The sequence below is a fragment of the Temnothorax nylanderi genome, unplaced genomic scaffold, assembly GCF_030848795.1.
Source record: "Temnothorax nylanderi isolate EJ_2023f unplaced genomic scaffold, tnyl_v1.0 TNYL_tig0953_pilon, whole genome shotgun sequence".
Taxonomy (NCBI): Eukaryota; Metazoa; Arthropoda; class Insecta; order Hymenoptera; family Formicidae; genus Temnothorax; species Temnothorax nylanderi.
Genome location: NW_027250015.1, coordinates 1,467 through 14,572, shown reverse-complemented (window position 1 = coordinate 14,572; position 13,106 = coordinate 1,467). Strand labels below are relative to the sequence as shown.

Genomic DNA, 13,106 nt, shown 5'->3' with positions numbered 1-13,106 from the left:
TATATGTATATACATATGAATGTATACATATTTTCTTCACATAAATACATATTTTTGTATTAACAAAAAGAATAAGTTGTATGATTCTGTAGAATAATACATTGCAGTCCACTCTCTCACAAGTGCGTTGACATAACGCCTATTTTGACTTTTGACCGCTGATAGTGCTTAAACGATCGATTATTGTGAATCTTGCCTATTATACCTTTCGATCAGCATCACATAAACTATCTATTTACAAAGTTTTAGCCAATTTCACCAAAATACACTGTTCCACAATAGTATACTGAAATAACACCTTATTTTGACTTCTGATAGCATCTATAAACGGTTGATTATTGTGAATCTTGCTCATTGTGACTTTTGATCAGCATCACATAAACTATTTATTTCCGAAGTTTCAGCTAATTTCACCGAAACCCAATTTCCATAAGGATATGGCAGAGTCCTTTGGTATGCATACATGTGGTATTAAGAACCATTTTTTAGTACCGATAAAACATTTTTAGATTCACTAGGAGTGTGCATCTTTGACACGTTGTATTTTGAAAACAAAGCAGTTTAGGACACATATGTTTATAGAACCTTTTCTTCTTAAAATAAGCCAAGGAATATCCCCTCAAATTTGTCTACTTATTTAGGAAACACCCTGTATAATTATAAAAAACTGATTGATGTAAGTCTGATCATTACTGAGAGAAGGTGATGTTGAAACTAATGATTGATGATCATTTTCATTTTCAATTCGGCATTCTTTTATACGTTCGGCCGATGCCCGGGAAAAAAGAATTAGATCTGCCGAAATATAACCAGATCTGGTTCATCAGATTTGGCCAGATATAATTTGATCTGCAAATTATCTCTATCTGGCCAGATCTGAACAGATATAACCAGATCTGACCAGATATAATTTGATCTGCCGAGATATAATTATTTACCGAATGTATCCAGATCTGCTCAGATATAATTAAAAATTATGAAGGGATGTAAAATGTTATAAAACCATAAATATATCGATTCAATTCGAAATTGTGTGCCACTTTATTATAAGCGTGCGATACAACTAATGATATAAGTTGTACGGTACACTTGATTTATATATTGTTCTTATACTATCGTTTGTCATATTTTAAATACAAGAAACGGATCTCATCGAATGCCATCTATCGGATGATCCAACATTTGCACAGGGTATAACAAAAAGGTCGGGACACTGAATTATCTCGGAAAGATGACGTTTTCGGAAGAAATGTTTTATACAAAAGTTGTAGGGTACCAAGATATCCATTATGTGGTGATACTGATTTGACCTTGAACGATCTTGGGGAAAATCACATCAAGGTCACATTGAGTTCTTTAAACGGGGACCCCTATTTTTTATGTTATATTCTTGTAACCCTTGTCAAAACGTTTTCAAAACGTCTAGACTAACTTGTAAGATAAAGCTCTCTTTGGTTAAGAATTTCCTGAAATATTTTAAATTTTGTCATGACATTTTTAATATAAAATATAAGATATCTCATAAAGTATTCACTTTTATAACTTTACCTTCATACTTTTATACGTAGAATAATAAAAGAAATCGAATAATAATATTAATTTTTATTAATCTTTACATTTGCAATTTTGCAAAATTGAATTTGCGTCTACAAAATGCAATCAAATTTTTTAAAATAATTTTTTTACAACAATAGATTCCCGACCTTTTTGTTACACCCTGTATAACTAGTAAATAATTCTTATTGTTGGAGTGTAAGTTCATGCACGTGGGCAAGATTTAGAACAGTTTATTATAAGTTTCAACGCTACATGTGTGCGATCACGAACAAAAAGAACTATCACGGATTATCACGTGTGACCGCAGTCACGAGCGATCGCGACTGACAACGACTGTTCGCAAACTTTCTCGAGCCTTTCGGCTTGGCTTCCGAACTTTATGTTTGCGCTCCGGAGTCTGCGACGTGAGTGAGCTCTGCGCTTTGTCTCCTCACGGTCGCGAAATCCTCCGATCATCATGAGAACACGCATCGGCCGCGTGCCGCTTCAGTGTACCGCATATACACAACTTATTGAAATTATATATTTCTAATACTTATTAATTAAAGTAAAAAATGTAAAGTCTCTTATAATTCTTATTCGAGTTGGTAATTATTTATGCAAGTCTTCAAATAACTTCAACAAAATTTTTAATGTAATCTAGCTATTAAATAATAATGAAATTAAGAATTTTTTCACTTTTGTTTATCCATCATCTGTAAGCTTACTAATGTATGTACATACGAAATAACTTATATTTCTGTGATTGTCTTTTGTATTTTAGATATAAGGCGAATTGATGAAAATGCTTTTATAACAAATAACTAACATTTTTTTGTTTATAAAAAATATTTGTTTTCTGCAAATTATATCTTTATCATAAATTATTTTTATATAATTATATAAAAAATATTTAATTGAATATCTTTAATTTGCTACGTATAAATAAATTCATATTTATATATTTAAGGTGGTTAGGCCATCAGAGCATGTCAAAGAAAAAAATCTGAATTAAAAATATGTTATAAAGAAAACCTAAATACACTTAAATTTGCAATTTTGAGAAGATCTGACGTCTAGTTTTTGAGATATTAAATCTCAAAGTTGGCATTTTTAACATAGATTTTACGGGAAATTGTACCGAAAACATACATTTTTCGAGGATTTCACTCACTATCTGTAAAGAAACAAGTTCAAAAAACTGAAAATAACATTATTTGATTCTTCTAGCACTTGTTAAGTATAAGACAAAACGACGTTGACGTGTAATAAGGCCAAAAATTCAATCAAAAGTTGATGAATCGTCGCGTTTTTTGTCGGCCTTTCGATCAGCTGTACGCGACGTGAACATGTGGCAACGCCGCGCCGTGTAGTGTTTTCTTTCCACAGCACTATTTTTTTGCAAGCAAATCACTCAAAAAATAAAAATATATATGGTCAAAAAATATATATCTCTGGAAAATTTAATCTGCTGAGATATAATTTGATCTGGTCAGATTTAATCCTTTTTTCCCGGGTGGTTCAAATCAGTCACACCACTTGATAATTCTAGCAACAAATAATCTTTTTCCGTTTTTTCTTGTGCTAATCGTCTCTTGTGCCTCGAAGAAATATCACGGTTCCTTTTTCTATGATATTGCAAAAATTATTTATTATTATTATGTACCTAACCTATAAAAATAACAATCAAATATGCATTAATTGTACAGCAATTACATACAATCGTATGGAAATTCAAATATATTATAAAATGAGAACTTACCTTTGACTCACTATTTAATTTAAATTTAAAAAATAAAGGCTCACAAGATTAAAATCGGTTGCAGACTGACCATGAGTTTGATTGGGACAACGTGGAGATTTTGGACATTGAGCCATCACTCCGAAAGAGATTAATTTCTGAGATGATACACATCAAACAACAGTCATCCCCGTTAAACAAACAAAACGACACGGAATCTCTTTCGAAGGGGTATCTCTCGGTCCTGAATTTGTTCCCACTCTAGCTTCTCGCTTCCACTACCTTCCTTCCTTTTTCCCCTTCCTTTCCTTTCCTTTTGTCTATATATACGGTTTCGTTCTCTCGCCGCCGAGTATTTTGTCATATCATTGTAAGAGAACACATCATCGATAATGCCGACCCTACAAATTATCTCACGACAGAACGAAACGACCCAGATAGCAATGCCTGATGATCAGATTTCATCACGTCATGATCTTCTGATATTGACCGAAATGTGATGTATGTCTTGTGATCATATTGTGATGATACACATCATGAGTACAAGTTAACATGTATATGAGGAAATATATGAGCTCAGATATTGACGTTACTTAGCCAACTCATGATAATCACATGCTGACCCTGGTGGAAATAATTTTACAACAATTACCGCGAGCGCTAGTACCGCACGCTGCCGCGACGCGGCTATACCACGCGTCACTTTCTCGTAATCAAAAATCATCACGCGCTAGTATAAGAGGCGAGCTTGTGAGAAGCCTAATTACAATGCAGCCAATTCTTTGCTGCAGATCAGCTTAAGTGATACCTCTGCCCAAGGAGAACAAAAAGTCACGAAAACGTCAAAATGATGTCAAAAAGACGTCAAAACGGCGGAAGTCAGAATGACGTCAAACCGGGAAAAAAAATGACTACAATTTGACGTCATTTTTATGTCATTTTGATGTCATTTTGACTAGTGCACCGCTGATTTGTATTCAGTATTAGGAAAAGCAGTTTTGCAAATTCACAGGTGAAGGAACAATACAGAAATAAATTATAATTACTTTTTTATTGCAGTGCCTTTGTAGTATACATTGTTTAGCCACAAGAACAAATATATATTATATAAACTATTAAGTATATCAATAATAACTAAATCAGAAACTATACTATATGCTACATTATGAACTATATAAACGCTATATTAATATTTTATATGAACTCTGAGGACGGACATCAGTCTTCTCATATAGAAATGCAGAAAAAAATTAATAAAAGTCCTCAAAATATAGTACCCCAAATAGCATTTGTCAACAAGACTTAGAGAGAGTTAAAGATTTAATCTCAAACATAAGCACAGCCAGTTCAACTTATAAATATTTTGCATTTCAAACATCTGACCATTATAGAGAAGTCTTGTCACTTTAACCAAGAGATAACATAGAAGATCTCTTCTAACTTGAAACACATTGTTTTCTTAAAAACGTCAACAAACATTGTAAACTTCACAAAATTATGGCAGTAGATTATGAATTTTTTTTAAATCGAAGACAAAACAAAAATAATAGCCTCAAAGGCACACTCAAACCAAAAAATAAAAGACAAATAATAGAATTCATGAGAATCACGCAAGTTTTTAATATACAAAAGCTTTTATGAAGCTCACAAACGGTAAAGTCGAAATACAACTGTAGTCCCCCAACCTAGTTGATCTAGTCTGACCGTTGCATGGAAGTGTTGAACCATCGTTTCATATGGTCTTCAAATACGGAAATCTGTACCTTAGGAAACTTCTTCAAGCAAACACCTATTAGAGAGAAACAAAGCAGGAGTAGTTTAATGTATATGTGTATATACATAATATATAAATATTATATGTGTATAATATGCTTACATGAAAAAAACAAAGTTAATAAATGTGAAGATAATTGTTTAAAAACAAGATGATAGGGGAGACCGGGGCCTAACCGTCAGTTTTTTTTCGGTGCCGATTTTTAACAAGAAAATAAATAATTTTAGTTAAATATGGTATACCACTGTAAAGAGTGAACCTTTAGCTACAAAATTTATATAGGAAATTTTTATCTACGTCGCTTTGTTTAACCGGTATAGAGCAAAAACGACAACGGTGGAAAAATTAAAATCTCAAAAATGCCGGGGTTTAACCGTCACACTGCATTTTCAATACATATACGTACATCTAATGTTGAAAAATGATAGGATACATCTTAATAATTGTTTTTTAAGAGAAAAATATAAAAATTTGTTTAAAATTTTTATGCGAAACATTATTAAAAAATAGTTACAAGGGTTCCTCTTTCCGCAGAAGTCACTCGCCCGACTTGTTTCACTCCTCGACGTCCGATGACTCTATTCGGTGTCTGAACGGTTGTAATCCCCGTCTCATCCATATTCCATATGCAGTAAGCCTGGAAATGCCCGGAAATGCCTTGGAAATGCACCCGGACTGCTTACTGACGGATTAACCCCAAACACAAGTTTCAGGTTTGATCGCCCACGAAATATTAGACATCAACGATAATGAAAAAACTACACTGGATTCGTGTTCAGCATGCATTACTCTTTATAATCACGTACCTCAAGATTTGGAGAGCAAATATTATTGCAGATATTACAAAATTTCCACGCGCAGAAAATGTAACTTTCACCTTCCGAAAACACGTTTGCCCTCGTAAAAATCATAACACGGCAGGTAACCTGCCGAAACTCCGTTGGTCACATGGGTACCATAAGCAGCGTTTACAGTGTTAATAGCGAGTTCGCACAATATACAGGTTCCGAGATATTTGATTTGACGGTTCAACCCCGGCGACGGTTAGGCCCCGGTCTCCCCTACTCACCTTCTACTAGATTTTTTACTTTGGACTTCTCAAAACTGAGCTTGATTCCTCCAGAACCTTTCCAACTAATGAGTCGTGCCAAGTTATTCCTAAGTAGGGTCGACAAAATAGAGTAAGTGAAGAAAGAGGTTGTCTCTCCCTTTCCCTTCCATAACAGATACTTGAGCTACAACACAAAGAAAGCCAATCAAAGTACTTAATGAACACATGTTAGTAACTGCATTATTATATATAACTGTGGTAGAAAACTCACCATATGACCATACAATATTTTATCATCTAAGTGACCATCAAAGCTTGCAAAAGATTCCTCAGTTTCCAATGGCAAGGAAGGGAACCCTTCAGGCCGATCAAAACCATCTTCATTGGGGAACAACTCGTTCAAAATTTGGGCAATCCCAATGTTCTGCCAATCTATCTTGGCTGACAATTCTTGCATATAATGTAGCATTACTTGATCTTGAGGCTTACCTATCAAAAAACCACATGAATCAAATGACAGCTTTGGACTGATCGATGTAATTTGCTTATAATATAAAAAGTCATAAAAGCTGCCAATTACCAATGAAAACAATTTTCATTACTTCAAGGATATAAGAAAATAGAGAATATAAGACTTACTGCCAGTTGATCCAGAGCATGTTGATATGCAGCTTCTGCATCCTGTTGTTGGCCGTGAATCTATGAACAACAAAACCAAATGTTTAATTCGGAATTAACTGAGCAGTCATTTATTTATCACAAAAATACGGCAATCAATAAAAATACCGTCTGACGAGTTTTTTGATGGTGGTGATCTGTCTAGAAAATCTCTTTTTTTATTCATTCTGAACTCATTATTGTGGTCAGACTTCAGTGTGCTCACATCATGAGAATCTTGAGATTGCTCACAAATGCTAGTCTCTTCCGCAACTTCAGGTAGCTCAAAATTATTAGAAAACTTTTTAGATCTCAAAGAAGACCCATCATTCTTAGAGACTGACGATTTTAATTTGGAAAGGGAACAATTATCTTCATCTAACATCTCAGGTAAGTTTTCATCATTAGTAGTTTCTGGAAAATAAATTACAAGGAAGGGCATAAGGGACAGTCTTATTGCTAAATACTGCAGTTAAGTTCCAGTATAATAATTAAAAGTACAAACCAGCCTGTGTAGACTCTTCCTGTAATAATTGACGGACAGGAGTTGTATCTTTCTTTGATGATGCAGAAAAAAACTTCGAAATGGCAGAAGATTTTTGCTTAGACTTAGCTAAATTTTTTGTTTTAGCACTATCAAGTAACTTTTTGAGGTTTGAGGGCAGAGTTGAGCTGGGTTCCGGAATAATATGACTTCCCACAGGTTTCTTATTTTTTCTCCGTTCTTCATCTGAATCCGAACCTGATGATGTAATTAGGCGTTTAGGCGGCTTTTTGTTGCGTGGTTTGCTGTAGTCTGTATCAACATCTGTTGCAACAATTGTGTCCTCCTTCACGGCCTTGTTTCTAGCTTTTAGGGCAACATTGAAAGTAGCTATATGCAGGGACCACAAAACAGATTAAATTAAGAAGACACACTTGCATTATAAAAAAAACGGATATAAACACCTACAATAACTGTGATGGTATATAATGCGGAGGAGTTTCCACTCGGACGAGTCATAGTCCGCTAGACTCATCACCAACTTCGTACATTTCCCCCTCATGGAATGTGGCGGATAATAACAGAATTCTCTATTCTCGCTAATCCACTTGGTTGGTACAACTTCCACAAGGTATTCCTCTTCATCATTCCCAGGGTCAGACACAAACTCTACCACAGAATACTGTAAAAAATAAATTTTAAGTTAACATAAAGAAAGACAAACAAAAGCAAGGGCACTTAAAAACAAGATCTAACCAAAAATTTACTGAGGACCACTGTGAAGGAGAGGAATGCAAAGAAAACTGTCTCCATCAGGGATAATAACACATTTTTGAAAGAAATCCTGCAACCTACATGTGCTTTTTACAGGATCCACATGTGATACTTTAAAAATTCCAATGGATGAGGAAGGAAGTGGGTAGTCATAGTAATCTGCTTTACAAAGAAACCTATGACCTGCTAATAATACATCACCATCCGGTGAAACTACAACTTCGGTTAAAATAAATATGTTTCCGTCTTTTGATGAGAAACAGCAATTAGCTTCATCAGTTTTAAGAGTTACACCCTTCAAATTTATTTGTGCATAACGGTCTCCAGGAATTTCTGGAACAATATTCCTAAACAACTGCTTCTTTAATGTAACTCTATTAGGATTTGGCCTCCTTGACTCTGTAATAAGTTGCCCCTCTGTCTCAATGTCCCTGTTAGCTAACTGCTGAAGAGGCTTATAAGTTGAACGCAAGTTATGTTTAATCACAGCCATAAAAGACTCGTACTTAAAGGCACTGAAATCCAAAATCGTCCCATTCTCCCGGCATTCATCAGCCATGTGACTCAGACAATGTACATTGTATACCACAAATGATTCATCAAAAACATCTATGGAATGCCTGATAAACTCACGATATATAATGTCAGCAATAACAATCCAATGATTGCTTTTGACAAATTCAGGGGATGACAGAATATAAGATGCAGAATGAATTAATAGAAAGTTCTTGTAAGTATTTTCATGAATCCTGTATCGAAAAATGCGCACTCCATCATACAAAAGAAGACGCCTCCACTCAGTTGCTTTGAATTTGGCCTGATAATACAAAGATCTCGGTCTACGACTGAATTCCACGGGAATCCAAGGAGCAATGTCAATCATATCAGAACATACATTGAAACATGCTAGCCTTGAGATTTTACCATATGTGATAGCTTGAGATCCACAGAGATACTGAACCCATCTTTTAAAAGCTCCTTCAAATAATAGATGCATTGGATCTAAACGAAACTGTGAAACCATTCCATTGTTGTCACTTCTCATGGCTTCTAGGGGCGAATCTCCATCATGGTGATCAGGCTGATCCTTTCTCCTAAAGGATTCATCTGTGCGCAATAGTGCATTGAGATCCAGAAAGATTTCACGATTTCTAAAACGCGCACCTCTTACTGTGCACTTTTCACATGCATAAGTACTATTGTGGTTTGAAATACATTTTACATATTGTCGTGCTACAGCATCGAGTATGTAATTTCTGATTTTAAAGGGAAAGCGGCTGCCATGGAAGTTATAACCATTCAGTGCTAATTCATCAACTTCTTGAATAAAATCCGCTAAAAAAGCATTAATATTGTCTGGTTTTCCAAGGCCATGCCACACACCTATGATAAATGGTACAGTTTCTCCTATAAGGCAACCCAGTATAGGCCAAAAATTATCATCAGTGCTGCTAAATAATGCCAAACCATCAATGTTCACATCAATAATAATTTCTTTGTGTTCAAGCAAGTACTTATCTGTGACCCTTTGATTTAAATTAGTAATGATACCTTTGTACCACATTAAACCTTCACCATTACGTTGCAATTCAACTCTGCGTGGGGTTTGCAGTAAAGTCTTATGAGTCTTCGGTAAAGAGCCATGGAGGAGTCTTAGTCCTGCAAGAAGCTCATCAACTTTCCTATGTGCAACACCTCTTATTGCCCATTCCTTCAAAAACCTTGACAGGTATTTATCAGGATCCTCTGCTGACTGAATGTCATTCTGGTCCTGGATATTAATTGCAAACTCTTCATCTGAATCAACATCAGCGGCTTCAGCCTCCGATTCTTGTTCAAAATTAGCATTGCAATCATTGTGATCATCTAATTCATTATCATCACTGGAAAGGCTGTTTCGACCCTCCTCTACCTCTGAATAAACTGATGAATCATTCCTGTCTAAATGTTGATTATGGTCCCCTAGCTCAAAAACTTCTAATGCATCATCAACTTGTGCCAAAGTCTGTCTCACTTCTTCGGTATAAAGACGCTTCCTGACTGCTTTTACAGATGCAGCATGCAACTTGCGTTTCATACTTTACTTTACAATAAATTAGACTAAAAAGGCCAATACCTGAATGATAAAATATTATAGCCAGCAAAGTTATTGCGGTAATTATTTAGAATAACAAACTACCCTTCGATGACCTTGACCTTGACATATATTGTCAAGCTCATGAATAACAATCAAAAGATTTTAGCCGTCGGCCGTTGTTCGTTAAAAAGTTATTAACAAAAAAAGTTTGAAAAATATAGCAGTTACTTTGAGTATTGAAAGGCATCAATAACTATATAAATGGAAATAGTACATGTATGAACGAAGGAAAGTCATTTAAAGCAGCGAATCGTTAGTATATTGAACAATCTTTGTTAAAGCAGAAAATAGTTGGTATAGAAAAGTATATATACAATTTTATGTGTTTATAGAAAGCATAAATATAAAGTATTCTCTGCTTTATCCATAATTGTATTATTGTAATTGTAAACTATCTTTAATTGTGCAATTATTATCATACAATTATGGTTAAAGCAGAGAATACTTTATATTTATGCTTTCTAACACATAAAATTGTATATATACTTTTCTATACCAACTATTATCTGCTTTAACAAAGACTGTTCAATATACACTAACGATTCGCTGCTTTAAATGACTTCCTTCGTTCATTATACATGTACTATTTTCATATACATATTAGTTATTTGTGCCTTTCAATACTCAAAATAACTGCATGGCTATATTCTTCAAACTTTTTTGGTTAATAACTTTTTAACGAACAACGCGCGGTTGACGGCTAAAGCCTTTTGATTGATGTTCAGGTTCATGACCTTGACAATATATGTCAAGGTCAAGGTCATCAAAGAGTGGTCCGTTATTTTAAATAATTACCGTTATTGCAAAATAGTCCACAAAGATAACATCGCAACAGCATGATAACACAACACATGTACGAAAGGGAAACGATTCGAATCGTCTAGGTAGGATAGAAAATTCATTTCCACTCTTTAGCTTCATTTTCTTGTTCTCTACAGGACTTTTCTAATGTCAAACTGTGCAGTGCAGATCATGTTGCCCTCCCTATAACTTTATAAATTAAAGAGTGAGGTTAGATGGGCCGGCACATTACACCAAAGTAAACAGCTGTATTCTACATCTAAATGTTGTAAATACATAAAAATCCGTAAAATCTAAAACGAATACAATAAGAAAAATCCTAAAAAATACTAAAAGCTCGCACTACATAACCCTAATACCTTATTATAACTATCCAACAGAACTTTAAGAATCGAGGGCCTAATTATTATATGGTTAGCAATTATACATACCTTCTTTAACAGAGTCGACATTTCCTTATACTTTTAGGCAAACCACGTCGAACGTTCACAACACAAAACTGGCAGCGAAAACGCGGGTAATCCGTTCTCTTCTAGATCCTTCTCTTCTAAAATTCTCGCGATCTTACTCTGAAGCTCCTCGAGTGACTCTCGATCTCGATGTTATTCGATACCTTTAATATATCGATACATGTATCGATGGCGTCACAATGACGTCATTTTGACGTCATTTTGACGTCACTGCAAGGAGCCTTGATGAAAAATTGACCATTTAAAGTCAAAATGACATCATTTTGACGTTTTCGTGACTTTTTGTTCTCCTTGGGTGGTATCACATAGTGCAGAGATCTGCGAAGCAATTTTTGATAAATTGTTGGATACGTCTTACTTATTTATTTACATGTTTTTAAATAATTTTATTAAGCATGAAATATTTAAAATTGTTGTCATTTCTTGAGCTTTATATGCACACAATATGCAGTATTTCATTGAACATTTATGTGTTCATTATGTCACTATTTTGTAAACTTTTATAGATTTCATAACATGTCTGCATTCTGAGCAACATATGAGCCCGCATCTGTGTCTATTCTTGCCATCATGTTTTTAATAAACGTGAGTACAATATGTACTCAGAACGAACACATTTTGCTATCTGGGGAACTTCGATGTACGTATTAATTTTTAATCATTGTCTTTTAACACACCGAACTGACTTAATTACATTAAATCACAATTTTACAGCATGGCGTACTCCGAATTCAACGAACGTTTGCGCTAATCTTAGTTTTTAATATTTTTTAACCTATTTTAATGAAATCCGAATTTAACAAACTGCGTTAATTGACTTAATTGTACGACACTGAGGATGGTCCTATATTGGACCGAAACGTCTGTAATTTTTAATTAATATAGAATACATGAACATTAATACCCTGTTACGGCTCGATGCTCCTTTGTTGTAATTGATTTTTAATTTAAATTATTTTTCACTATATAATTTAAATGTGTTTATTATCCTACACTCAGATAACAACTACGATTACGTGATCGAAAAACTGTCCGTTTAATGATTTTTTGAAGTTAGTGGCGCTACTACGGTACGTCACCTTATTACATTTTGTTAAATTAAAAGGCACGGTGGTGTCTCGCGCTAAGTACACGCGAAGCGAGACCGCACCGTGACTCTTTTACGCGACGCGACGAGTTGCGAGCACTCGATATTATTAGATCTCAATAACCGCTCAACCGATTAAGTTCTAAGTAGACCCAATCGATAGCTTAGGTTTGAATTATGTGATAAAAGTGTTTTTACTTTTTCGCTACGTGCCCTACGAGCGGAAATATTGCGACGCAAAGTTCGAATCCAAAAAATTTACATTAAGATACGGACTTTTTTAAAGATACGTCGTTCTCATGTCGTTCTCAGAATGTCACTTTCACGCTTTTGAGTACAGGTGGCTCTGATGCGATAAATCACGCACGCGTTATTATTGATCCAGCAGGTAAATATATCAGGTCGATATAGACTTATCGGTCAGGAGGAAGATTTCTATCATATGTCATTCGAACCAAAATGAGGTTATACACATCATATATGTGTCGTGTTACTTTAAAGAGGCAGAGAAGATCAAAGGGCTATATTTATTTTTTATTTTGACTACAACGCGACGGTCGCTGGGTCGCGAGAACGCAGCAGCGTAGCTGTGAG

General features: G+C 34.8%; 1 protein-coding gene across 1 annotated transcript; it reads right to left on the bottom strand.

Annotated features, from left to right (window-relative positions):
• Window positions 1–4,309: 4,309 nt before the first annotated feature.
• Window positions 4,310–11,548, bottom strand: LOC139786088 (uncharacterized). The gene is made up of 9 exons (XM_071725246.1): window positions 11,387–11,548; window positions 7,712–7,925; window positions 7,265–7,633; window positions 6,889–7,173; window positions 6,742–6,801; window positions 6,374–6,591; window positions 6,121–6,286; window positions 5,566–5,977; window positions 4,310–5,066 (listed from the first exon to the last, which is right to left on the bottom strand). Exons 1-8 carry the CDS (start codon window positions 11,405–11,407, stop codon window positions 5,925–5,927), a joined length of 1,386 nt encoding a protein of 461 aa, XP_071581347.1. The 5' UTR covers window positions 11,408–11,548; the 3' UTR covers window positions 4,310–5,066; window positions 5,566–5,924.
• Between the last annotated feature and the right edge of the window lie 1,558 nt (window positions 11,549–13,106).

What these genes read in the sequence shown, in the direction of transcription:
- LOC139786088 (XM_071725246.1), bottom strand. Translation starts at nt 11,407, where the DNA reads ATGTCGACTCTGTTAAAGAAG. An exon ending in TGTCGACTCTGTTAAAGAAG is followed by an intron (nt 7,926 to 11,386) that starts GTATGTATAATT and finishes TATTTTTTACAG; the next exon opens with TATTCTGTGGTAGAGTTTGT. An exon ending in AGTAAAAAATCTAGTAGAAG is followed by an intron (nt 5,978 to 6,120) that starts GTGAGTAGGGGA and finishes GAGTTTCGGCAG; the next exon opens with GTTACCTGCCGTGTTATGAT.